The following is a 21914-nucleotide window of genomic DNA, read 5'->3' on the forward strand; positions in this document are numbered from 1 at the left end:
GGTGCTGGCGAGACGGGGCACACAATCACCGAGCGGCACCAAGAAGCCGTGCTTGTTCAAGAGACAAATGGAATGTTTGGATCTGCCTGCCTTGGCCTTGATATATACAATGACTGCTCCCTGCAAACAATCAGCGCGTGTTGCAAACGTTTCTCCACTTTTGACGCACAGCTTCCTTGACTTTCTACTCCTCCTCCTCGCCACCTTCTTCTTCCTCTTCTTCCTCTTCACCGCCGACTGGTTCAGGTCCAATCTCTTCCATCTGTCTGGCCCTAAGCTCCCTCATTCTGTCGGCAGGCCCAGGAGGTCGAGTGACCAAATCAGCGATCTGGCCACGTCCAATCAACGAAGCGACAATACTGGCGCCAACAATGAAAGTGAGAACGAATCGGTAGACTCCATACCACGGAGGAGCCCAGCCCCGAGCAGAAGCTCTTGCATCGTTGTAGTACAAGAAGGTGAAGGCAAGGAACTGCGCGATCAAGCCAACCTCAGCAGGGAGGAGAAGTGTCGGCCACGCTACAGCCGTGGCAATGATACCCATCGAGTATCTCGGGTAGCCTTTATAGCCACCGTAGCCGGCCCATTCGAGTCCCCAGTGGATGGCACCAAGGAACGAGATGATCTGAGATTCTGGGTCAATCATAAAACATTTCAAAACGGTCCGGGAAACTGACCGAAGCACCATAACCGAGCTGGATTGGCTCGATGATGTGAAGCAACGTCTCAGCCGTCTCGCCCGACATGAAAAAGCCTTGGCCGTGAGTGGCCGCGTATTGAATGTCGAACGAAAGATAGACGGTGGTCAGAGACGTAGCCAGGTACGGAATGACACCCGCGAGACCGACATAGAGAGCTTCACGAGGCACAGATGCCAAACTAAATGTCTCCTTGATCGTGTTCTGTTCGTCTTGAGATTAGCAGAGTGAAAGCGAGCTCTTCCTTGCATGCCAGGAACCCACAAAGTCACTTCGAATACCGGCCATCATATCCACTTCATCTTCGTCAGCAGCTTTGCTCATTTCGCCAGTGACTTGTCGGGTTGTCGAATCAGCAGAGACCGCCTGTGGAATTGGTTCCAAAATCTTGTCATGAAGTGACTTCTCTGCCTTTGCAATGTCATAAGCGTGGGCATTATGGGCATAGCGCACCACGGCTCTTGGGACTGGCTGAAAGGCGGCGACTGCGAGGATGCGAGAAGTCCGTACGGGGCGAGCAGAAGTCCGCAGAGAGGCTTTCAGGGCATTGTTGAGAAAGCTCGTTCGTGGGGTGGTCGCTTGGAAGGAGTTGAAGGAACGCGGGATCGATCGGACAGCGCTGGTACGCAGCATGGTTGTCGACATGATGGCAATGGCTGGTCTGTAAAGGCGAGAAGTATTACAGGCCGACCAGAGCCAGCTGGACTGGAGCTGTAGAGCGAGTTGGAAGGAGTGGAGATGGTCGAACTGTGCTCGGGTGAAGAAAGGATTGAAGTTCGAAGGAGCTCGGATTGAGCTCACGATCGGGTGCTCGATGTGGGAAAGCTGATTTGTTATGACGGCGTAAATGAATCACGTGTGTCCATATTGTGCAAGATTGTGCAGGATTGTGGCACTGGTACCCGGTAATCTTGGTTTCAAATGACAGCTGCGCTCAGGCCATCGTCATTGGCCCTGCCAAGCTCCCGCAGAGCTCCCGCGCCCGACCTCACTTGCACTCTTCAAGTTCTGTCCAAGTCACCATCAACCTCCTCTCCACTCATTTGCAGTTCCAAAATGTCCTTCCAGCGCGTCGGCCTGCGCCTGGCGCAGCAGCAGCTCCGTTCGCCTGCCTTTCGACCCCTCTTCCGAGCGACCTTCCAGCGACGTCTCGCAAGCAGCGTTCCGAGCCCACCAGGTCAAGGAGCAAGCAAACTCGTTGGAACGGCCGACAATGCTTTCAACCGAGAACGAGCTGCGGTGAAAGCCCATGCTGCTGCCACAAGTGGTGGGTTCCTCTTCCGGTGCTTGTCAGTCCATGAGAGAATGGCTAACGTGGTGCAGATCTCTGGCGTAAACTCTCGATCTTGTATGCACACCTTGCCCGAGATATTACGCACCTTGGCAAGAAGACAATTGGCATCTAACCATCTCTACAGCGTCGTCGTCCCCTGCCTAGTCCTAGCAAGCATAAACGCCTGGAATCTGTGGAACGAACATTGGGAGCACTGGTCACATATGCCTCCCTTGGAAGAGCGTGTCGAATACCCTTACCAGAACATTCGAACTAGAAACTTCTGGTGGGGAGAGGGTGACAAGACCCTCTTCTGGAACGACAAGGTCAATTACCACAAGAAAGACAAGCAAACTTAAACATGAACCGAAGTACGCTGGGGTGGTTTCAAAAGACTGGGTTGGTCATGGTGGACCTTATTTGTACATAAGGAGTGCAGAGAAAGTGAAGGTGGTAACCTGACTTGGGGATAACACGGCCACAATTCATTATCTCATACAGTTCAGAACTCAAGGATCTCAGCGTTTACTCCGACACTTGAATGCGCGACCTTCAGACACTTTGGGCCTCGTACTCCCTCTTGAGCCCTAAATACTGCGTCGCTGTATCATTCGCCAACACCAAATCCCCCCTCCAGTGCATAATCGTCGCCTTCTTCTTCAACATCTCCAACTGGCCCTGTAAATCTTCAACGTACCTATACTGCGTGTATGCATGATCAATATTTTCCATTGCTTTATTGATGAGTTCCTTTTGCTTCGTTGCGGAAAACTTGTCTGTTCCCGAAGATGAGCCAGCGAGACCCATGTTCGCATCTGCGAGCACGGAGTATGAGTGGGCGGCAAGGTCGCAGTCTTGACATTCCAGCACTTGAGGCATAATTGATTGGAGAAGGTCGACAGCAGCCAGGAACTCGCGGAGGTCGTTGAGAATTGTGGCAAGGAGATAGATAGATGTCCATAACGAGGGGAGAATTCTTCCTCGAAATGCGATCTGTGCTGCGCGCACGACAAGCGAGAATGCCTTGAGTGAATGCCCGCTCTCGATCAAGATGCGTGCTTCGAGGTTCAACAGCCTGGTCCGCACGGCGATGTCGTTGATTTCATGGTTCTTATTCGCTCCCTGTACCAAATCTTCAACCTTTTCAAGAGCTTGGTCGAGAACTCCCCGACGAATGAGCAGCTCGATCCCAAGCAATGACAGTGAAAATGCAATTTTTACATCCGGCGCACCCTGTCCGCTTAGCCGATCGAGCAAATGTTCTGCAGCATCGAAATTGTCCCGATATATGAGCCTGCGGGCCCTCAATAAGCCCGAGTAGAAGTTCATGGAATTCTGGAACTTCATTCGCCGCTGCACATAGGGCGGAATATTGTTCAGCATCTGCTCAGCCTCGGCATATCTGCCACGTTGGACCAAGAGCCCGGCTATTCGACAATAATTTTTGAACAGATCTTCGAGTGGTGCGTCCTTGGAATGGCACTGCAGGAAAGCCTGGCCACACCACCAGCTCAGATGAGCGAGGCCAATCCTGCTAAATGCGGCACCTTTTATGAGGAACATCGGTCCGACAGCGCTCTGAGTCGAACGGACGACGCTGAGATGCGAAGCTTTTGCAAGGTTTTCAAAGACACCTGCGAGGCTGTCGCCATATTGCAGACCTAGCTTCGCTTCACTCAATAGTGTCGTGCCCAAGAGACTCCACATCTCCGCATCCTTAGCCCGGGATTTAAGGAATGCGAGTCCCTCGACTTCGCTGCCGAGAATGCCGCTGTCGCGTATGGCGTCGATTTCACCGGGGAATGATCGCCCGAAGTGGTATACCCAGCTCATGCAAAAGTTGAGGCATGTGGTGTCTTTGTTCTCTCGAGCGGTGGCGATGGCTTCCTGCATTGCGGAAAGGGCTTCTGCGTGACATCCGAAGTCTGCTTGGAGGATGGCGAGGTTGAGCAGTGCGTATTGATATATTGCTCTCTCTCTCGTCTGCATTGCGTAATCAAAGTATCTGTGTAGATTGTCAAAGGCGGAGTAGTAATCCCCAGCTCGCCATGAATCAAGGAAATTGAGATAATTCCCCAGTTTTGGGATGACAGTGCCGGCTTCGGACATCTGTTGAAGCTTCAATCTCATGCCGTCAGGTAATCTCCCACCAAGACGCTGGATTTCGGAGACCTGAAATTCCATCAGTTTTTCGACATCGTACATGCTGTATGCTCCATGATGCTTTTGTTCGTCTTCGGCTAGTCTTCCATACATCAACTGGGCCAGAGGATGCGATGAGTCAAGGCCCAATTCTGCGAGGTTCGAGTCAAGGGCATTTCCGCCGGCTGAATGATTCTTCCTCTCATAGGCCTCGCGAGTAGGGAGTCTGTAGGAGATAAAATCCTGCCAGAGAGTGATGCTGTCTTGAAACTGCAGTCTTGTGTATTCCAAGTGGCAGCGGCGAATGAAAGCGCCCAAGGGTGATGTTCTGAGAATACGTCCATAAGTTTGATCAGATTCTTCACCAGTTTCCCGCTCCCTCAGCAACTGCTCCCTGGACTTCGTCAGAAGAGAAGGAAGATACGTGATAAAGGCATCAAGAGCATGGGAGCAATCAATTTCCCACAGTCTCTTCACCAGCAGATCAAATAGAGTTCTGCCTGATCTCGCAGACGGGCGCGAGGATAATGTGGACTCGAATTCAGCTATCGGGAGAGCATGCTGGAACTCTGTGCCTTCCTGGAACAATGGAGAATGCTTGCTCGATGGAACAATTTGGGAGAGAATAAAAGACAACACGGCTGTAGCTTCTTTAGTTGGGACTACATCCTCTGCATAGAGTAGAGCGAGCACCAGCAGCGTGATCTTTGCTGGAGTGAGATAGCGGCTCATCTTGCGGCTAGCATTGGTGAGATCGACGGGTGTAATGCAGCAGACAGCTAGCAGAATTGATAGCGTCAGTCAGGGGCATTACTCTGCCCAAGGACCATTGCTACTCTTGGGAGACGTTGTGCATTAAACATGGTAGACAATAAGGCGCGTTGTTCGAGGCGGGCGTGTCAGTGGGTCGCATCTTGTTTATACTTTGTCGCGTTTGGCATGTTTGCCTCCTTTGCATGCCCTTTTCCTCTTCATCTTTGCATGAAACCACTGGCGGACGGGAGTCATTCTGCGGACAAGGCCTGGAGCAATCCTCGAGATGGCTTTCATTAAGTCAGATTTAGGAGGTGTTCTGCCACTGCTGGCGTCAGGTAAAGTGCGAGAGCTATACGATGTCGACTCAAAATGCCTGCTCTTTGTGACTACCGACAGAATTTCTGCCTTCGATGTTATCATGAAGAATGTGCGCTACTATTGGTCCAGCCCTGTACTACCAACTCACTGACTAGAGTTGTATACTTAGGGTGTGCCAGAAAAAGGCCTTGTCCTGACGTTGATGACTGTGCACTGGTTCCAATATCTCCAGAAACAGATCCCTGACCTCAAGACCCATTTCATTTCTCTCGACCTACCACCTACGATCCCGAAAGATGTTGCTGCTCAGTTGAAAGGCCGAAGTATGCTTGTGCGCAAGCTCAAGGTATTTCCGCTAGAGGCCATAGTCCGAGGATACATCACAGGATCCGCCTGGTCCTCCTACAAGACAACCGGTGAGGTAAATGGGAAGAAGATGACAGAGGGCCTACAAGAGTCCCAAGAGTTCCCTGAGCCCATCTACACTCCCAGCACCAAGGCTGAGCTGGGTCGTCATGATGAGAATATCTCAACAGAACAAGCGGCTCATATTGTGGGTGAGAAGTACGCGAAAAGAATAGAGGAATTGTCGCTTCGCATCTATAAGGCGGCAAGAGACTACGCAAAGGAAAAGGGGATCATCATCGCGGACACGAAATTCGAATTTGGCTTGGATGAGGAGACGGACGAAGTTGTGCTTGTAGATGAGGTGCTTACTCCAGACAGCTCGAGGTTTTGGTCGAAATCTGCCTACAAGCTCGGTCAGAGCCAGGAGAGTTTTGACAAGCAGCCACTGCGAGATTGGTTGACAGATAATGGTCTGAAAAACAAACAGGGTGTGGAAATGCCTGAGGATGTGGTTGAAGCCACCCATGTAAGATACCTCGATGCATTCAAAATCTTGACGGGGAGGTCTCTACAGGAGACTCTTCAAGATCTGAAATAGAGACACCGTGCAGCATTTTATGGATCCCCGAATGCAAACACGATCCTTCTTCCCATGCCATTTGTCCGCTGCGCTGTCTTGTCTCATCTGAATGCCTTGGTATCTCCTGAACCAACTTTTCCAAAATGTGGTACTCTTTCGCGGAAGCTTTTCTTCTGCTCTGGTATGTTCTTCTTCTCTTCGGCCTTCTGTGCCAACTTTTCCAGTGTCACTTCGCTTAATCTTGCGCTTCCCTGATCGCCCTCTTCCCATCCCGTCCGCCCATCAACTTGACCTCTTTCGTTCAGGTTTGTCGCCCACATTGCAGCAATTCCAAGTTCAAACGGGCCTGGCTGCCTGTCAATCAAGCCAATCCCAAAGCTTTTCACCTTCTGCCGCAACATCTCTGATTGTGGCTCCGTGACAATTCCGTGATTCGTTCGCACAAACTCGTGCAGTTTGATCCAAACGGTCTCCCATTGCCCGGGATCATCTGGTCCCTCCGCGCCCTTGTGATATTTAGTGTACAATCGATGCTGGTGTATGTCCGACTCTACGATGGAGTCCGTCTGTAGGTTGACAAAATATTTCCTGCCGTCACTCTTTACCCGCAGCGCAAGGTACATGTAGGTATCGACGTTCCAAAACAACTCCCCGAATAGTGTTCTCCCTCGGTCTTCATTTCTCCATGCCGCGTAGCCTGTCCTTTGGATGTCTGGTCGATTGGCAGGCAGCTTCGTAGAAATGTTTCCATGAAACAGGATGTGCGCAGGAGTGGGAGAGTGCGTAGATACGTCGCGAGGCTTCTGTGTAAGTTGCACCGTTGAGAATCCGCCAACTGACTGGTCGGTCATGGTCTTCAGTGTTGTAATGGTTTCCGGATCTGCAAAGTCGAAGATAGGGTAGGGGGCAAGAGGTAGATGCAGGCCTTCGAGATTGAGAGCTGTTTATGGAGAGAAGTCAGCCCGTTCTTTCAACAAGATCACTTATGGTGCCTTCCGCCGCATCTCCCACAGCAATGCAATGGCATCCTGAAGCTCAGGAGAGGTCTGTAGCTCCCCAGTCGCCCATTTGGAAACCTCATACCGAATTTGGTTGCTCTTCCCAGTTCCTGGCCAGTCTTTTTCCAGAAGCCAGGCGCACAGCGCCCGACTGTAGGCAAAAACATGACTGTTGCTTTCCACGACGCAGGCCTTTATCCTCGCGATGACAGGTCCATGACCTTGTTCCAATTGCCTTTGCTGCCCTTGGAAGCTGCGCCCACAACGCTGCTCAACGTCATGGGCCTGCACGTGCTCGACGCTTGGCCTTTCTTCTCTCCAATCTCGCCCGCCAATAGTCCACCACCCGCTTCGGGATCAGCCGGCTAAACCCCGGCGCTAATAGGAGTCAATCTGGACATCTTTCATAGCCAAGCGGTAGATAGATAGCGACCTTTCCAAATATCGTTTAGCGCCTCCCGGGACGAGGCTGAATTCGTGAATTTCAACCGTTATTCTCATTGTTGTTTTTGTTTTCTTCTCTCGCTCAACTTCTTCCTCACTTCAAGAATGAGACAAGTTGTGTTCATCCAGAGATTTTTGGAACCCATCAATCACGTCAAAAGACAAAGGTTGTTGACGTGCAAAGGCACAGAAATGTCAACCAGTATGATGAACAAACTGACTTTGAAGAGAAGGAGGCTGATCGTGATCGAAACAGACATTGAGCGTCCAAACAGCATGGTGCCCAAGGAACAGCCCTTGCCTACCAAACACCCTCCTTTCTCCGTCTCGCGTTATTGAATGCTTTCAACCATGGACATACTATGTTCGACCTACTCCCTCGAGAAACCACATCTCCCCAGGTAGGTACAGGTACAAGCATTCACATGGAGCGCACAGGCGGTCAGGAAGCAAGGAGATGAAGAGGCCAGAGACAGGCCTTCTTTATGAACTTCAGAAATGGAGTTAAGAATAGGAGTGAGCGCTGGTGAATGCCAAGCCCGCATCATGAATACCCCTCGCGCTCTCAACACATTTCACTTTGACCTGTTACTCCTTTACACACTTCTCTTTACACTTCTCATTATTCCGCGTTTACAGCTTTCATTACGTCTTTAACGCCGTTGGCCTCCTTGTTCTAGTCATAGAAACCGTTTGCAGGGTAAGTACAACTTCTCCGAGTCTATAAACTTGATCTGGGACCAGACTGACCTAGAAACCATGCGAAACAGATAAGCCTGCAGAAATGGCCTCCCGCCTGGCCTCATCTTCATCCCCTCCCTCAAGACGGGTCACCATGCCCGCTCTCCCAGTCATCTTCCCCCGATCGTCATCATCAACGCCAAACCCGGAGATCGCAGTGATCACCGAGGACACAGCAAACATGAAGCTCGACGGCGAGCAGAGCCGTGTCGAAAACACTGAGACCGCTCAAGGTCTGTACTCCTCTGCCCTTCCACCTTCTCGAAACTATGGGAAAGAACCTTTTCACTGCCGGATTTGATGAGAACTGACAGTCTGTCGATGATCTTTAGTCTCTGCCTCTCTGCCATCATCTCTCCCAGATGATGGCAGGCCCCCCGTCCCAGATGACGAAACCCGTCATCTGGCTAAGACTCCGATCAAGCCAAGCGAGGAGGATGATGTCTTCGGCGCTTCAAACTCTGTTCCTGACGGCAAGGTCGCCATGAACACTGTTGCTCGTCGAATCATCAACAACCTGCGTGCCCCTGTTGGGTACAAGGGTTTTACTCCGCGACCAGACCGCGTAAATCAGGTCCCGACCGCCGCGAACGCGCAAGGTCTTTATCCACCAACTGCACTCATTTTTGTTGCGAAGTGAGTCTACAGATGTGGACCCTGGACAAAGTCGTTCTAACTTATTTTAGCTTGTCCAAGCATCGCTCCGAGGACCAACTCGAAATCGCCTGCCATCAGGCGTTCGATGGGTATGGCCCGAACCATGTCAAGATCCGCCGCGACAAAAATCATCATCCCAATGCGTTCATCCAGTTCCAGGTAAGCAAAATAGAGGAACGCCCGTACCATCCATCTGACTAACTGTTATTACAGAAGGATGAGGACGCCAATGCTGCGGTCGCAGGCGCGTATGGTCTTATCATAGACGGGAGAAAGATTCGGATCGAACAGGCTAAGGCAGAGCGTGGATCACACCCCATACATACATACGCCTGATAGAAGCTGACAATGACTCCAGGCGCCGTCATCCTCAGCAAGACTGATGGCACTATGGTCACAGAGGCGGAAACTCGTGGCATCCTCGAACGTTACGGTCCTCTCGAGCTCATCGCACCGACCAATATGGCTAATCGACGCCACGGTGGCTCGGGTAACGGGATGTACGTGAGATTCGCGTACTACCTCGACTGTCGCGACGCTCTCAAAGTATGTTTCCAATCTATTGCCCTGGGGAGTAACATTCTAACCCAGGAACAGTTCTTTCAGAATCACACCGCAGGCTTCCAGCTTTACATGGCACCTTCCCTCGAACCACGCATCCGCATCGGAGCCGACGGCGGCACTGTCATTGGTGGTTTCACCAACCCTCGCTCGGCTATTGACCAGAAGTCTATCTACGTTGGAAATCTGCCAGAGGGAACAACCCGTGCTGATCTTGAAGAGCTTTTTGCCGAGTTTGGTATCATCGTCCAAGTCAACATCATCAAGAAGACTTATGGTGAGTCCCATCATTGCCAATTCCACCACACCCAGTTTTCCTAACGCAGGATGCAGAGAACGAGGTCGTGAACAACTTTGCTTTCATCGAATTCTCCACTCCCCACGAGGCCAACCGTGCGGCTAGTGCCGAAGTAAGTCTATCCATCACTCTTCCCATGCTCCACACCACAAACTAACAATCTCCCCCACAGCGCTATTTGCAGGGCATCAAGCTTCGCGTAGAACAAAAGGAGTATTCTGCACGTCGACCCTCTCGTTTTTCCATGGCTCCAACCGCGCAGGTCGGAGCGCAGAACAATGGTTCAAGACACACCTATGGTGAACGCAACACCGGCTATCCAGTGCAGCAAGCCAACATGAATTACAATATTGGTGGAACTCCAAGAGTCTACGACCGCGTCCAGGGTCCCGCAGCTGGTGTCCAAGGTATGCCTGTCCACCAAATGACTCCCCCTTCCACCATCCAGTACAATCATCAGGGAATACCACAACCCATGTATGGCACTCCGCAACAGCAAGCATCTGCGTACGGCTTTGGCACAATGACGCCACCAAGCTACAGCAACATGAGCCACATGCTTCCAGCTGGAATCTTCTCTCCTACACCGAACCACATGGATCAGAATCAGCACCAACATGGCTTCGCTGGTCCTGCCGGCACTCCTGTCTACCAGTCTCCAGGTGTCTACGTTGGCCATTCTATCCCGACTATTCAAGAGACCTACGAAGAGGGAGAATATTAGCATTAAGGACGGCGTTCAGGGCGTTTAGGTGCAAACAGAATCCATATGTGCAACATTGAGCATGGAAAACGGGGCATGGACATGAACATACATCTCTTACGCATCACTCACATTCACATTCACAATCACATCAACATCAACATCATCGTCGACACATGGCTGGGGAACATCGAAACGGAACACAGAACCAAGAGATCTCTCAGAAGATGAGCTCAAACGAGCTGAGCTGAACTGCAACTCAATATGACACGAGCTGAGATAAACAGAATCATGGAGCTCGAACGAATGGATGGAATACGGAACACAAGAGAATCTCACAGAGAATGAGATTGAGCACGAGTTGAAGTGCAGCTCGATCATGGGAGGCGATCTGCTTTTTTTTCCCGGCTTTTGCTGGGGAGGACCACGAATGAAACGCGTTGCTGGAACTTCGGGTGAAAAAGGTGCAGTGAGGCGCAAATACAGGCGCGAAATAGCAGAGCAGAGGACAGCATAGCAGAAACAGAGACAGACTCTCTCCGCTGCTCATAACAAAATGAGGTGACGAGCTTAATATTGACTTGACCTTGACCTGAACTTGCCTTGGCCCCTGCCCTGAACTTGGATTTGGCTGTAAGCTTGAGCTCAAATTCCTCCCTTCTTAGCCCTGCGTCGCACACAGAAGAGGCGCCAGCTTCGATGTTGCCATTGTATATTGTCCTTACACAGCCCGCGCAGGACCCCGTTCCACCGCGCCCGTTCCACCCACGCAAGAAACCGGCCTGTTTTTCTTCATTTCTTCGCTCTCTCGCGCGGGCGGGCGGGCGATGTCTTTCTTCTTCACGAATGTTCACCAGCTGAGTCACACGGCCTTCCTTCCTCGAGAGCGACGTGGTCTGCCCGTCTCAGTGCGAGTACGTACAGTGACGAACGTGCGGCATTCTTTTCTTCGCCTCTCTTTCCTTCGACAGTCGGGCTGCCTAATTGTCTTCTTTCTCCCTTGGTTTTTTTTTTTTTTTTTTTTTTTTTTTTTTGGTTTTCTGTCCTCTTGCATTTGTCAACAAGTGCATGGCTAGAAGGGAGGGAGCTTATTAGTACGCACCGGCGGGCTCTACCCAGTACTGCTAAAATGCACGCACCTAGACACCTACCTAAGGTAGAGAGGTACTAAACGGATTCATTCGGGTGTCACCGTGTCAGTTTCTTCTTCTTCTTCTTCTAACTCGGTTCGTATTTTAGCTGGCAAGTTCTGTCCAATCGTCCAGCGCTCCCTCGCAACGCTTGCAGCCTTTTCGAGTGGTCTTACAGCCTGGATTTCATGACCTGGCAAGGATCCAATCAGCTTGGGTTCTTTGGAGTCGAATAGCCAAATTACAAGCCATGTACAATGAAACGCGGTTGTAGGTCAAAAACATTCGACAAGGTGAATGAGAAAGAAGAATGGCATATTCTGTAGATAGTAGTTCATATCATTGTGGTTCATTTAAAAACTCTCGTTCGTCATATCCAGTCCTCAGAACTGAATTCAAGGCTGAACCTCGGCGGGAGCCTGAGGGGGCGTCTGCGGCGGATTTCCAGCCTGGTTCCCTTGCAAACTTTCCAACAACTCCTCCGACATACCATCCAGCTCGTCTTCTTTGAGTCCAGTGGCAATCGCCACGAGCTTCCTATGTTTCCCAACCTTTTCACTTGCACCGGCATCACTCATAAGTTTGGCAATGTCCTTGACCAGTTGCCGGCGAAGGGTTTGTTGATTGTTGAGCTCGATCGCCCATGGCACCACGGCACCGATTTCCTCAGGGGACAATGGTGACGTGTTGGGAAAACGGAATGCTTCAGGACTCGTCTGCTGGTCTTGTTGGAACACTTCATTCTGTAGGGTAGCGTGCTCTTTCTGTTCGAGAAGAGACTCCACTTCGCTCAGACATGCTTCGTACTCCTGCCTCAGATTGGGGATCTTGGAGACATCCTCGATCTTTGCCATCAGCGGAAAGGTCTCTTGTCTAATCTTATGTCGCTGGTTCTCGAGCTCTGTCAGGGCGTGTTTCGCTTCCGCGATTTCTGTGTCCTTCTCCGACATCTGCAAATCGTACATGTCGGCTAACTTGAAGCTGCCTGCGTCCAGGAGAGGACCGATTTTGTCAAGCACCAACGAGGCAGCCCGGGACAAGGCTTCCTTCTGTCGCTTACGGCGAGATTGTTTCGACGAGAAAGACTCTCCGAGACGCGGTGGAGATGAGCCTGGTTGTTGGAGACTTTCTTTCTTTTCTCGAAGAGCTCTGAGGTACTCATTGGCAGTTTCTCCTTTTAAGTTTGGTATGTCTCCTGCTTCGGGACAATGGTTGAGGAGGAATGTTGCGACTTTGACGCATCCATTGCGGATAGCGCAGAGTGCCGCGGTGTCGTGATTGTGATCAATGGAGGTAAGGAGCGCCTGAACATAATTTGAGCCCATTTCATGCATTTTGTTGATCAATACTTCGCAATAGTACCGAGCGCAACTCCATTTGCCCCGGGAACGCGCTGACTCGGCGATATGGTGAAAGACGGTCGCTCCATAAGCGTCTCGCTCCACAATCGTTCCAGCCAAAGACTGCAGGATTTTTGGAAAGGTCTTCTTGTCACAGTTGTTGGTGAACAAGACAGCCCGAATCAAGGGAGTCTCCAGTGAGCTCTTGTTTTGAGCGGCAGGATTTGCACCGCGTGCAAGGAGGTCCCGTGCAACAGTGACATCACCCATGGCGCAAGCCCAGTGCAGAGCATTATTACCCAGGTTGTCGATGGGCCGATCAACATCGAAGTGTGCGGGCGGTTCTGGAGGTAGGATGTTGGCAGCAGCCGGATCATCACCAGCAGTAACAAAGTAATCCAGCAACTCATCGCCATACATGGTATGTTCGAGGTCCGAGGCAGTGGGAACCGGTTCTTCGAAATCTCGCTTTCGCTTTCTCGAAGCCGTCGAATTTTGAGAAAGGGGAAGGAAGTCGTCTTCGGCCATGAATGAAGCAGTCTCTGGAGAACGCTCTCGACTCTCCGTTCCATTATATTGTACACTGGCACTTTCGTAACCGTCCGGTGGGGGGTAATGCTGGGCTGTGAACGTAACAAGTAAGCGTTGATTTCCTTGGGAAGGATGGGGCGATACTTACTCGGCTGCGAAGGGACTTTTCGGGGAACCACGGGTTGTTTTTGCTGCTTTGATCGGTTTGACACAGCCGTAGTATGCTTGGGAGCAGGAGGAGGGCTACGATCCCCTGCAACAAAGTCGAATATTTTGGCGATGCGGTCAATAACACCATGCTTCTCGGCCAGAGAACGGCCTTCATTCAGAGGGACCCATGTTCCTTGATATTTTCCATACCCGCCTTGAATCTTCTCGTGGACGCCCTTTTGCACCTCACGTTCGAGGATTCTTGTTCTGGCTGGTTTATCAAAGCCGGCAATCTTCAGAATGTGAGTAGCATTGACCCAATTGTCAGATCGGCGGCGCATAACATGGTCGCCGGCAACCTTGAGCTCATAGACGGGAACCTGCAGTCACATGTCAGTCAGTGTTTGAGGGAGAACAAAGGAAACAGGGTGAGGGTACGTACATTGCTGTAAGTGGCAGAGTAGATTTCCTTGTCTGCCATTTTGGGCTGTGTTGTAGTGAGACCGAAAGGGGCAAGTGAGACAAGGAGGCGAAGGATAGTATTATATTGGCATGGCCTCACGAAATTGTCAAGCAGCGGTGGTGGCAGTGAGTGGATGTGTTGTTCAACTGCCTGCGGCGTGAATCTGCCAGTGCCAAAGGGGTCCGCAGCGAGCGGCACCTGCCTTGAGTAACACGCGACAAAGGAGAGCGAGAAATTCGCACGCTGGACGCGTTTACGCGCGATGCTGGCGGAGATGGCGGGGTGAATGTGGCAGCCAACCACAGACCGCGCGCCAAGACATGACGTCCGGCTTAGTCATCTCCTTTGTCCCCCCTCTTGGTCCCCTCCAGATCTGGGATTCTTCCCGAGGCATCTCCGCAGCCGCTGCGATGCCTTTGAAATCAAAGACAATATCGGATGAGGCAAAATGCTGCACTCGTTGCTCGCGTCATCGGGACTATAAGGAAAAGACTGCACCCATCCAATTGATGCTCCATAGACCTTTCAACGTCATCTTGTCTTCGATGTTCTTCGACTGCTGACAATTCAGGGGCAATTTGGTTGAGATAAATATACAGAACTGTCTCTCCTCTCGAGGTACGCCCCCCATTCCAAAGCATACTTAATCGATCAAGACATTGATCGACAGGCAAACAAGTTGCGACTGACGTTTCTCTCCTATGCAAGCTGCTATTTCTCTTAGAACCATCAGGGCATCTTCCTCGCTTGGGAGGAACCTGTCGCGTTCGGCTGCTTCCTCTCGATCTGTGGCCTCTCCTCTTCCTCGGTTGTTTAGTTCCAGCGTTCCTAGATCGGCCAACATGACAACAGGCACTTTCAAGTATATAGATCCCGCTTCTTATGTCGACAGCGATGTCCCCTTCGTGAAGCCGTGGGGCAAAGTCGATGGTCCCGGCTACTCATTCAAATTGACGGATCGCAAGCGGCCGGTGGAAGACATTCGCGGACATGAATCAAACTTTTCGGTTGACACGTCCGGCTTTGCTGTGTACAAATCCCCTGCGCAAGAGAAGGCTTTTACGGACGATGCAACGGTTCGGGAAGGGTATTATGCCGAAGTGGAGGCTCTGCTGCGGGAGAAATTGCCCGGGGTGAAGAAGGTGGTTTTCTTCGACCATACAATTAGGAGGAGAGAGAAGGCTTCCCCTCGCCAACCCGTGCAGCAAGTCCATGTCGATCAGACACCCAACGCGGCGGCTGTGCGGGTGCGCCGACACTTGCCCGCGGAAGAGGCAGAGGAGCTGCTTAAAGGCCGCTATCAGATCATCAACGTATGGCGACCCATCGCCAACCCAGCCACCGACTTCCCCCTTGCGGTCGTTGACTACCGCACAACTGAGCCCTCTGACATGGTCAAGGTCGATCTGCTCTACCCGAAAAGAGAGACCAACGGATTCCACGACGACGACGACCGGGGCAAGGAAGTTCTTCCCGACCCAAGCTCAGCTTCATCTACCGCCGGTTATGAGGTGAAGGGCGAGACCTTCGCAATTAGGCCCAACGACAAACACAAGTTCTTCTACATGAAGGACATGACGCCCGAAGAGGTCATGTTCATCAAGTGCTTCGACTCCGCCAGCGAGGTCAATGGTGGCAAGAAAGGGGTGGCCGGATACACGCCGCATACTGCCTTTGTGGATCCGCAGACACCTGCAGACGCGCCTGGGAGACAAAGCATAGAAGTGAGAACGCTGGTCTTTTATGAATAGAATTGCGTGGGTTGCCTACGCCATATATATATATATATAGAAAAATGAAGCGTATAGTTGCGACTTTAAAGTGGCATAGCCCAAGGAGGTTTCAGTTAGCGAATCTTCCACAGTGATCAAAAAAAAATATGACATTGTCAAGAACAGCTTTCCTTTCCAATTATTACATGCTACAACCTGTCATTTCGGACACGTCCACTCGAAAAGAGCTGGACTACTCTTCCTCGTCGATTCTCAGCACAACCTTGCCTCTTGTCCTGCCACTGCCCAACCGCTCAAAGGCCTGTTCGAAGTCTTCGAATTTGAACACACTATCCACCACAGCCCTCACTTTCCCCTCTTCAGCCAACTCGGTGATCTTGGCCAGCTGCTCCCCAGAAGGGTGCATGACGAAGAACTTCCCGTTGACGCTCTCATCCACGCCCTCGGGGCGATCCAGGACGAACTTCCACTGCATATCTGCCGGTGGCACGATAGACAGGACCTGCCCGCCTTGCTTGACTGCGTGCCATGCCTGTTCGAGCGAGGAGAGTCCAATGCAGTCAAATACCAAATCGACCTTTCGTTTAGCGGGGTCTTGTTCGGCCCAAGAGCGGATGTTCGTGGTGCGGTAGTCGAGGACTTCATCTGCGCCGAGGGAGCAGACAAAGTCGAGGTTGTTGGGCCCCGTGGTGCCGATCACGTACAGACCGATGAGTTTGGCGAGCTGGACGGCCCAGATTCCGACCCCGCCGGAGGCGTTGGTGATGAGGATACGCTGCCGCTGCTGGATGGGTGGCTTAACCGTAGCGAGGGAAGGAGGGGGGAGTTTGAATTGCTCGAACAAGGCTTGCCACGCGGTCAAGGCGCTAACTGGCATAGTTGTTGCTTCATTGATGGACAGATTCTTTGGACGAAGAGCGAGTTCAGTGTCGTCAGAGACTGAGTATTCCCTTGCACCCCCGGCTTGGGGGTAAGTGACGCGACCGTAGACCTCGTCTCCCGGTTTGAATTTCGAGCTCGAGGATGGAGACGTCACCACACGAGCAACAAATTCTACGCCGGGTGTTGAAACGGTGAGCTCTTCGGGGCGAGGCCAGAGGAGTTCGCCTGCCGTGAGGGCCACGGCGTGAGGTTGTATGAGGTATTGAGTGGAGGATGGAGTCGGGAGAGGAGTCGAGGCAATGGTCAGAGTGTGCTTCTTCTGGTCGTGCAAAAGGGCGCGCATTGTGCTGGGTAGTCTGGTTGCGGCCATTGTTCTCTGTAGTTTGAGCGAATGCCGAGTAGTATGATACTGGAAGATTTGTAGAGGAGGATGTTTTGTAACGATCTGCTCAGACAGAGTGATTGCTCACAACAAAGGGACTCCTACCTTTTATACGAAGACGTTGCTTTTCAGCACTGAGTTCATGCTCCAGGACATCATCCACACAGTACAGGATCTTGCCGCCGGCAACGATTCTCTTGGGCAATTTGGCCTTCGCTTTCTTTCCTGAGTTGTTGGAGGGGCCTCTCTCACACCATATTTTCTCGCCCTTGGTCGCTGAATGGGATGCCGTCTTCGCCCCATGCTCGTATCCTGTCCTCGGGAACTGGCTTGGCCTGCTGGGCGTGATGACATGTGTGACTTCCTTTCTGGTACAAGGGAACTCGCAGTGGCCGGAGTGCATGGAGGAGTGACAGAAGCCAATTGAATCGCAAAGTTTCCTTCCTCTTCGAGACAAGCAAACGACAAGCGAGAAATGCATTACTAAGAAGCCAGGGGGGAGGGAGCGGGGGTGTTTGAACTTGTGGGCAGCGAGGTGGCTTGCTTTGTCGAGGGAGAAAAAGTCGCAGGCACTTGGCGCAGTGGGTGAGTTGCATGGCTCGATGATCGATCGGGCTTTTCGGCGTCGGCTGCTTCCAAGTTCCAGCACTTCCGCGGGCCCTTTTTGGACTCGTTCAAAGACTGATGCTAATACCTTCGAGGCAATTGTAAAAGTGGAATGTGGTACGTACCCTGCGAGCCAGGTAAGTGAGGTAGCATCCACCTTATGCTTATGATTGAAGTGATGCCTCAGCTCCACCGACGGACTATGCAGGGAATTAGGCAGCCAGTCTCTGATCTCATTATCCAGCCGAATATCAATCGTCCTTACTAACGGGTGAAGATGAAACTGTCCTCACACACTCTCTCCCTCTAGACAACGACTGCCTCCATTCACATGTCTCTCGTTCTTCAGCTTGCCGATGAGGCCGACGCTCCTCGCATTGTTGAGATCGAGCGTCTTGCCTATGCTTCCAACCCTCTCAACCCTATCCTGTTCCCGGGACCGTTTCCGCCCGAAGCTACGGCAGCGCGTGCAGAAGGGCTCGTCAAGCAACTCCATGAAGATCCAACCGTCCGGTGGATGAAGGTGCTAGATACCGAGACGGGCGAGGTCGCTGCATTTGCGAAGTGGAACATCATCAAGGAGCCCAGAGAGCGGTCTCGGGCTCGACAATTTGGCCCTGGATGCAACGTCGAGGCCTGTGAGGAGTTCTTCGGTGGAATCCATAGAAAACGAAATGAACTGATGGGAGGGAAAGCATATTGCTGTAAGTTGACTTTCCACTGACCGGACAAGCTCATGAGACTTCACTGAGAGAACTCAACCAGTACTTGATCTACTCCAGACGGATCCAAAATACCAGGGGCGAGGCGCGGGAGGAATGCTGATCAAATGGGGTCTTGATATCGCAGACGAGCTCCACCTTCCTGCCTATCTTGAGTCGTCCCCCGTCGCCCACAACCTGTATCAGAAATTCGGCTTCCGAGATATTGACAAAACGACCCTTAATCCCAAATGGAACTACGGGTCGGCGGATGCGAGCATTTATTTCATGCGCAGGGAAGCAAAATAGAGGCTGTCATTCGTCTGTCAAGAAGCATAGCAGCAGAGACTCCCAATGTTTACTTCGGAAGCAAGCTTTGCAAAAGACTAGGCATAGCATTGAGGCGAAGGCTTATTCATGTTCACGCAAAGGGAAGTTTCACTTTGACAAAATACTGGTAAGAAAAAGTGCCAAGGCAACTTCCCGATTTTATCCAGAATACTCACCTTCTTGATTGGGACTCATTCTCCACGTGCGCAGTCACAACGAAGCCGGCTATATAACCTGTTCTGCTGTCATGACGGCACATTTCGGCTCTTTTCGATCTTGGGGAAGGGGTACAAGAGGGTCAAACCTATGCAACAAGTTCCAACCGCATCGTGCAGCATTTCGCCTCAATGCAGCTGCTGAATAAGGCTTCTTATATCAGATAAGTCAGCATTAACTACCGATGCTTATCTGGTGACCTGCTACCTGAAATCATACATGCCCGATGAGTGGTGGTTATTGTTCACCGGTATTTATGGTTGACCGACATTCTCGCTGCTCGTACAGGAGCCATTGTCGCCTCCCCTCGGTGCTGCCGAAACTTCAGTTGTTCACTGCATCAAACTGACGATTCACCATGGAAGAAAATCCGACCAAGGAAGGCATTGCGCCGCTTCCTACAGCATCCTCGCTAGGCAAGCGCATACACTATGATGTGGTCATACATTGAGGTGAAAGGTTCTAGTACCCTCGTCAGTTTTCGGGTTTTTCATCTGTCTTCGAGTTGCTGCATCCTACATGTTGTTGGAACACTTGTCCTCCATATCATACGCGCGAAAACGTCTCCGGGGACCAAGGTTTTCCTGTCCTTTTATGAGCACTAGGTATCACGAGCCGTTAGAGATTAATTCAAAGGCATCTCCAACATGTCGATCCGTGCAAAGGGAAGGGGCGGATATAACTGACGGAATCGACGACTTCGGACACTTTCCCCACACGACCAGTTAATTCCGCTTCGGCATCTCGATCAAACAAAATTTTCCAGCTTCGCTAAGGAACGGGTCGAGGCAAATGGGAAGATACAATCAATCTCGCGCCGGAATAGATGAGCTCGCTCTTAGCCACGGTGAAATGACCATCAAGACTTCAGCACTCTGTTCCGGAGGCTTTCATGGAGACGAGGGGGGAAGCTGTGCACAAAGACACCGGAGATGAATCATCCACATTGGAAATCGGAACATTCAACATGGCAGGTTTTATTGAGCCCAGGGTTTGCCGTTTCTCTCTGGCTGGTCGAAGGAGGCGCCCATCATCCAGCGCACAGAGCACACAAGTCGAGAGAAGAACGAAAAAGTAATCAATATTAGATCCCGATGTTGAGGTGGTCGATTCGATCTATGTGTATATATACTCCTTACCGAGCGATGCCCGGCGACGAGGCTGAGCCGCCCCTTATCACATCCTCACGTTTTCCTCTCCCGCCAGTTCTCTCTTTCTTACAATGTCGGTGTGTTTCTCTCTCAGGCCGACCAACCATGGTATTATATATAGTGATGGGAGGGGGGAAAAAGGCGACACTTAAGAAAAGCACCGAGGCTCTCAACCTTCCAACTGAAAGGCGCGGGAATGGCTAGCTACGTAGCTCATCAAGGGTATTTAACTTAGCCTAGGTCGAATAGTATCTCATCTCATCTCATCCCAGCTCATGTCATTTCTTTTCTTTTCACGCCACGTCACGTCATGCTTCGCCTAGGTTCTGTGGTGCTGTAGTATCTACGGCGAGTCCAGTCCTGTTCTTGTCAGGGTGGACGACCTCGACCTCGACAACCTGGCCGTCAATGTGCCAACAGTCCTCAAGAAACTCCCTGGCCTTGCGGAACGCGTCGAGCTTGAGCTTCCGTTCTTCGTCGCTGATCCACGAGTCCGGAAACTGCGTCCAACCGTGCACTACACCCTTGACTTCTTCGACAATCAGATCTTCACCTCTGCCTACGTCACGGACTTTCTGGATCCAAGCCAGGCTCTGGGCGTTCAACGAGTCGAACTGGGGTAGCACCAGGAGCACCTTGGCTTTCGGATGCAGGCCGAAATTCCCTCCGTCGTTCGCTCTGATATCCGCGAGCCCTGGGCTCGCTCGTGGATGACCCCGCTGCTCCGGAGGCAGATATGTGGGCATCAATTCCTTTTCAATCTTCCAGCGTTCGACGAATCCACTAGGAGGGTCCAGACCTTCTGGCCTTGGCCTCTCGTGCGGCAAAAGCCTGGCGTCAAAGCTCGGATAGAACAAGAGAACTGGAATCTCGTTCGGCCATTCCCAGGGCAACGGACTCACCCAGTCAGTCTCCGACGTCGGGTCATCCTTGATACTTAGTGCCAGGTTCAGAGCAAGATTGCCTCCCGAACTGAAGCCTGACAAGGCGACTTTTTCCTGGTCCAATTCGACAGGTTTCCGTCCTCGTTTCAGCATCTCCCACATCTACGAAGCGACGTTAGTCAGTACCGTCTTTGATGAAGTTCACAATGACAACATCTTTAAATGCCACACTCTCCTTCAGAGATGAGGGGGACTTACTATCCCTTCTCTAAGCGGCTCGTATGCTCTGTTGCTTGGGTCGATCACCGCGAGCACCACGTCTTCGGCGTCGAGGTTGGCCGCGGGAAATTGCGCATACGGACCAAGTCGATAGTCTACCGAGATAACGACGCAGTTCAGCTCACGGCACATCCGGGCGCAGAAGGGGGCTTGCTCTTGGCATGAACCGAGAATGAAGCTGCCACCATGGAAATCGATCAAGACGGGCAATTTCCCGTCATGGTCTTCATCAATGCCTATGCCCCGAAGAGCATCCTTTAGATGCGAGCCAGCCGCGTTCTTGCGTTGGTGGAACAGGTGGCGATGGCGGTGCTTGCGGACTGGTGGGATGAAGACGTAGACGGGGATAAGATGCTTGCCTCGCGAGGGGATCTCGGAGACGATGGGCTGCGGACCCTCGGAAGCGGTGAAGTTGAGGACAAAGTCCGGGACAAGGCGCGGGAGACTGACGAGGGCTTTTCGCCATGAGATGCCGAAGGGCTGTGTGAACATGGCTTCAGCGGGGTTCTGGTCATCGGTATACTTGTGCTTCATTGGGAAGGGCAGAGCTCGTTTAGCTCAGCTGTACAGAGTGGCGTGGATACCCGACCACATCAGCGTATCCGTGCGGAAGCCGACG

General features: G+C 51.8%; 11 protein-coding genes across 11 annotated transcripts; 5 read left to right on the forward strand and 6 right to left on the reverse strand.

Moving 5' to 3' along the window:
* Positions 1-184: 184 nt before the first annotated feature.
* Positions 185-1343, reverse strand: A1O5_05793 (uncharacterized protein; the record flags this gene model as incomplete). The annotated part of the gene is made up of 3 exons (XM_007746392.1): positions 185-625; positions 678-902; positions 963-1343. 3 exons carry the CDS (start codon positions 1341-1343, stop codon positions 185-187), a joined length of 1047 nt encoding a protein of 348 aa, XP_007744582.1.
* A 411-nt stretch (positions 1344-1754) lies between these two features.
* A1O5_05794 (cytochrome c oxidase subunit 6a) lies at positions 1755-2330 on the forward strand (the record flags this gene model as incomplete). Its single annotated transcript, XM_007746393.1, has 3 exons — positions 1755-1965; positions 2022-2046; positions 2117-2330. 3 exons carry the CDS (start codon positions 1755-1757, stop codon positions 2328-2330), a joined length of 450 nt encoding a protein of 149 aa, XP_007744583.1.
* Positions 2331-2523: 193 nt separating this feature from the next.
* A1O5_05795 (uncharacterized protein) lies at positions 2524-4845 on the reverse strand (the record flags this gene model as incomplete). The annotated part of the gene is made up of 1 exon (XM_007746394.1): positions 2524-4845. The coding sequence occupies one exon, from the start codon at positions 4843-4845 to the stop codon at positions 2524-2526; it is 2322 nt and encodes a 773-aa protein (XP_007744584.1).
* A 307-nt stretch (positions 4846-5152) lies between these two features.
* A1O5_05796 (phosphoribosylaminoimidazole-succinocarboxamide synthase) lies at positions 5153-6133 on the forward strand (the record flags this gene model as incomplete). Its single annotated transcript, XM_007746395.1, has 2 exons — positions 5153-5296; positions 5357-6133. 2 exons carry the CDS (start codon positions 5153-5155, stop codon positions 6131-6133), a joined length of 921 nt encoding a protein of 306 aa, XP_007744585.1.
* An 83-nt stretch (positions 6134-6216) lies between these two features.
* A1O5_05797 (uncharacterized protein) lies at positions 6217-7280 on the reverse strand (the record flags this gene model as incomplete). Its single annotated transcript, XM_007746396.1, has 2 exons — positions 6217-7055; positions 7199-7280. 2 exons carry the CDS (start codon positions 7278-7280, stop codon positions 6217-6219), a joined length of 921 nt encoding a protein of 306 aa, XP_007744586.1.
* A 1112-nt stretch (positions 7281-8392) lies between these two features.
* Positions 8393-10538, forward strand: A1O5_05798 (uncharacterized protein; the record flags this gene model as incomplete). Its single annotated transcript, XM_007746397.1, has 8 exons — positions 8393-8531; positions 8631-8934; positions 8985-9114; positions 9169-9259; positions 9314-9501; positions 9553-9793; positions 9850-9926; positions 9987-10538. 8 exons carry the CDS (start codon positions 8393-8395, stop codon positions 10536-10538), a joined length of 1722 nt encoding a protein of 573 aa, XP_007744587.1.
* A 1504-nt stretch (positions 10539-12042) lies between these two features.
* On the reverse strand, positions 12043-14149 carry A1O5_05799 (uncharacterized protein; the record flags this gene model as incomplete). Its single annotated transcript, XM_007746398.1, has 3 exons — positions 12043-13610; positions 13667-14048; positions 14111-14149. 3 exons carry the CDS (start codon positions 14147-14149, stop codon positions 12043-12045), a joined length of 1989 nt encoding a protein of 662 aa, XP_007744588.1.
* An 824-nt stretch (positions 14150-14973) lies between these two features.
* On the forward strand, positions 14974-15882 carry A1O5_05800 (uncharacterized protein; the record flags this gene model as incomplete). Its single annotated transcript, XM_007746399.1, has 1 exon — positions 14974-15882. The coding sequence occupies one exon, from the start codon at positions 14974-14976 to the stop codon at positions 15880-15882; it is 909 nt and encodes a 302-aa protein (XP_007744589.1).
* A 214-nt stretch (positions 15883-16096) lies between these two features.
* On the reverse strand, positions 16097-17116 carry A1O5_05801 (uncharacterized protein; the record flags this gene model as incomplete). The annotated part of the gene is made up of 1 exon (XM_007746400.1): positions 16097-17116. One exon carries the CDS (start codon positions 17114-17116, stop codon positions 16097-16099), a length of 1020 nt encoding a protein of 339 aa, XP_007744590.1.
* Positions 17117-18065: 949 nt separating this feature from the next.
* A1O5_05802 (uncharacterized protein) lies at positions 18066-18744 on the forward strand (the record flags this gene model as incomplete). The annotated part of the gene is made up of 2 exons (XM_007746401.1): positions 18066-18438; positions 18500-18744. 2 exons carry the CDS (start codon positions 18066-18068, stop codon positions 18742-18744), a joined length of 618 nt encoding a protein of 205 aa, XP_007744591.1.
* A 1696-nt stretch (positions 18745-20440) lies between these two features.
* On the reverse strand, positions 20441-21829 carry A1O5_05803 (uncharacterized protein; the record flags this gene model as incomplete). Its single annotated transcript, XM_007746402.1, has 2 exons — positions 20441-21178; positions 21275-21829. 2 exons carry the CDS (start codon positions 21827-21829, stop codon positions 20441-20443), a joined length of 1293 nt encoding a protein of 430 aa, XP_007744592.1.
* Positions 21830-21914: the final 85 nt, after the last annotated feature.

The sequence above is a fragment of the Cladophialophora psammophila genome, assembly GCF_000585535.1.
Source record: "Cladophialophora psammophila CBS 110553 chromosome Unknown aczJe-supercont1.8, whole genome shotgun sequence".
NCBI classification, from domain to species: Eukaryota; Fungi; Ascomycota; class Eurotiomycetes; order Chaetothyriales; family Herpotrichiellaceae; genus Cladophialophora; species Cladophialophora psammophila.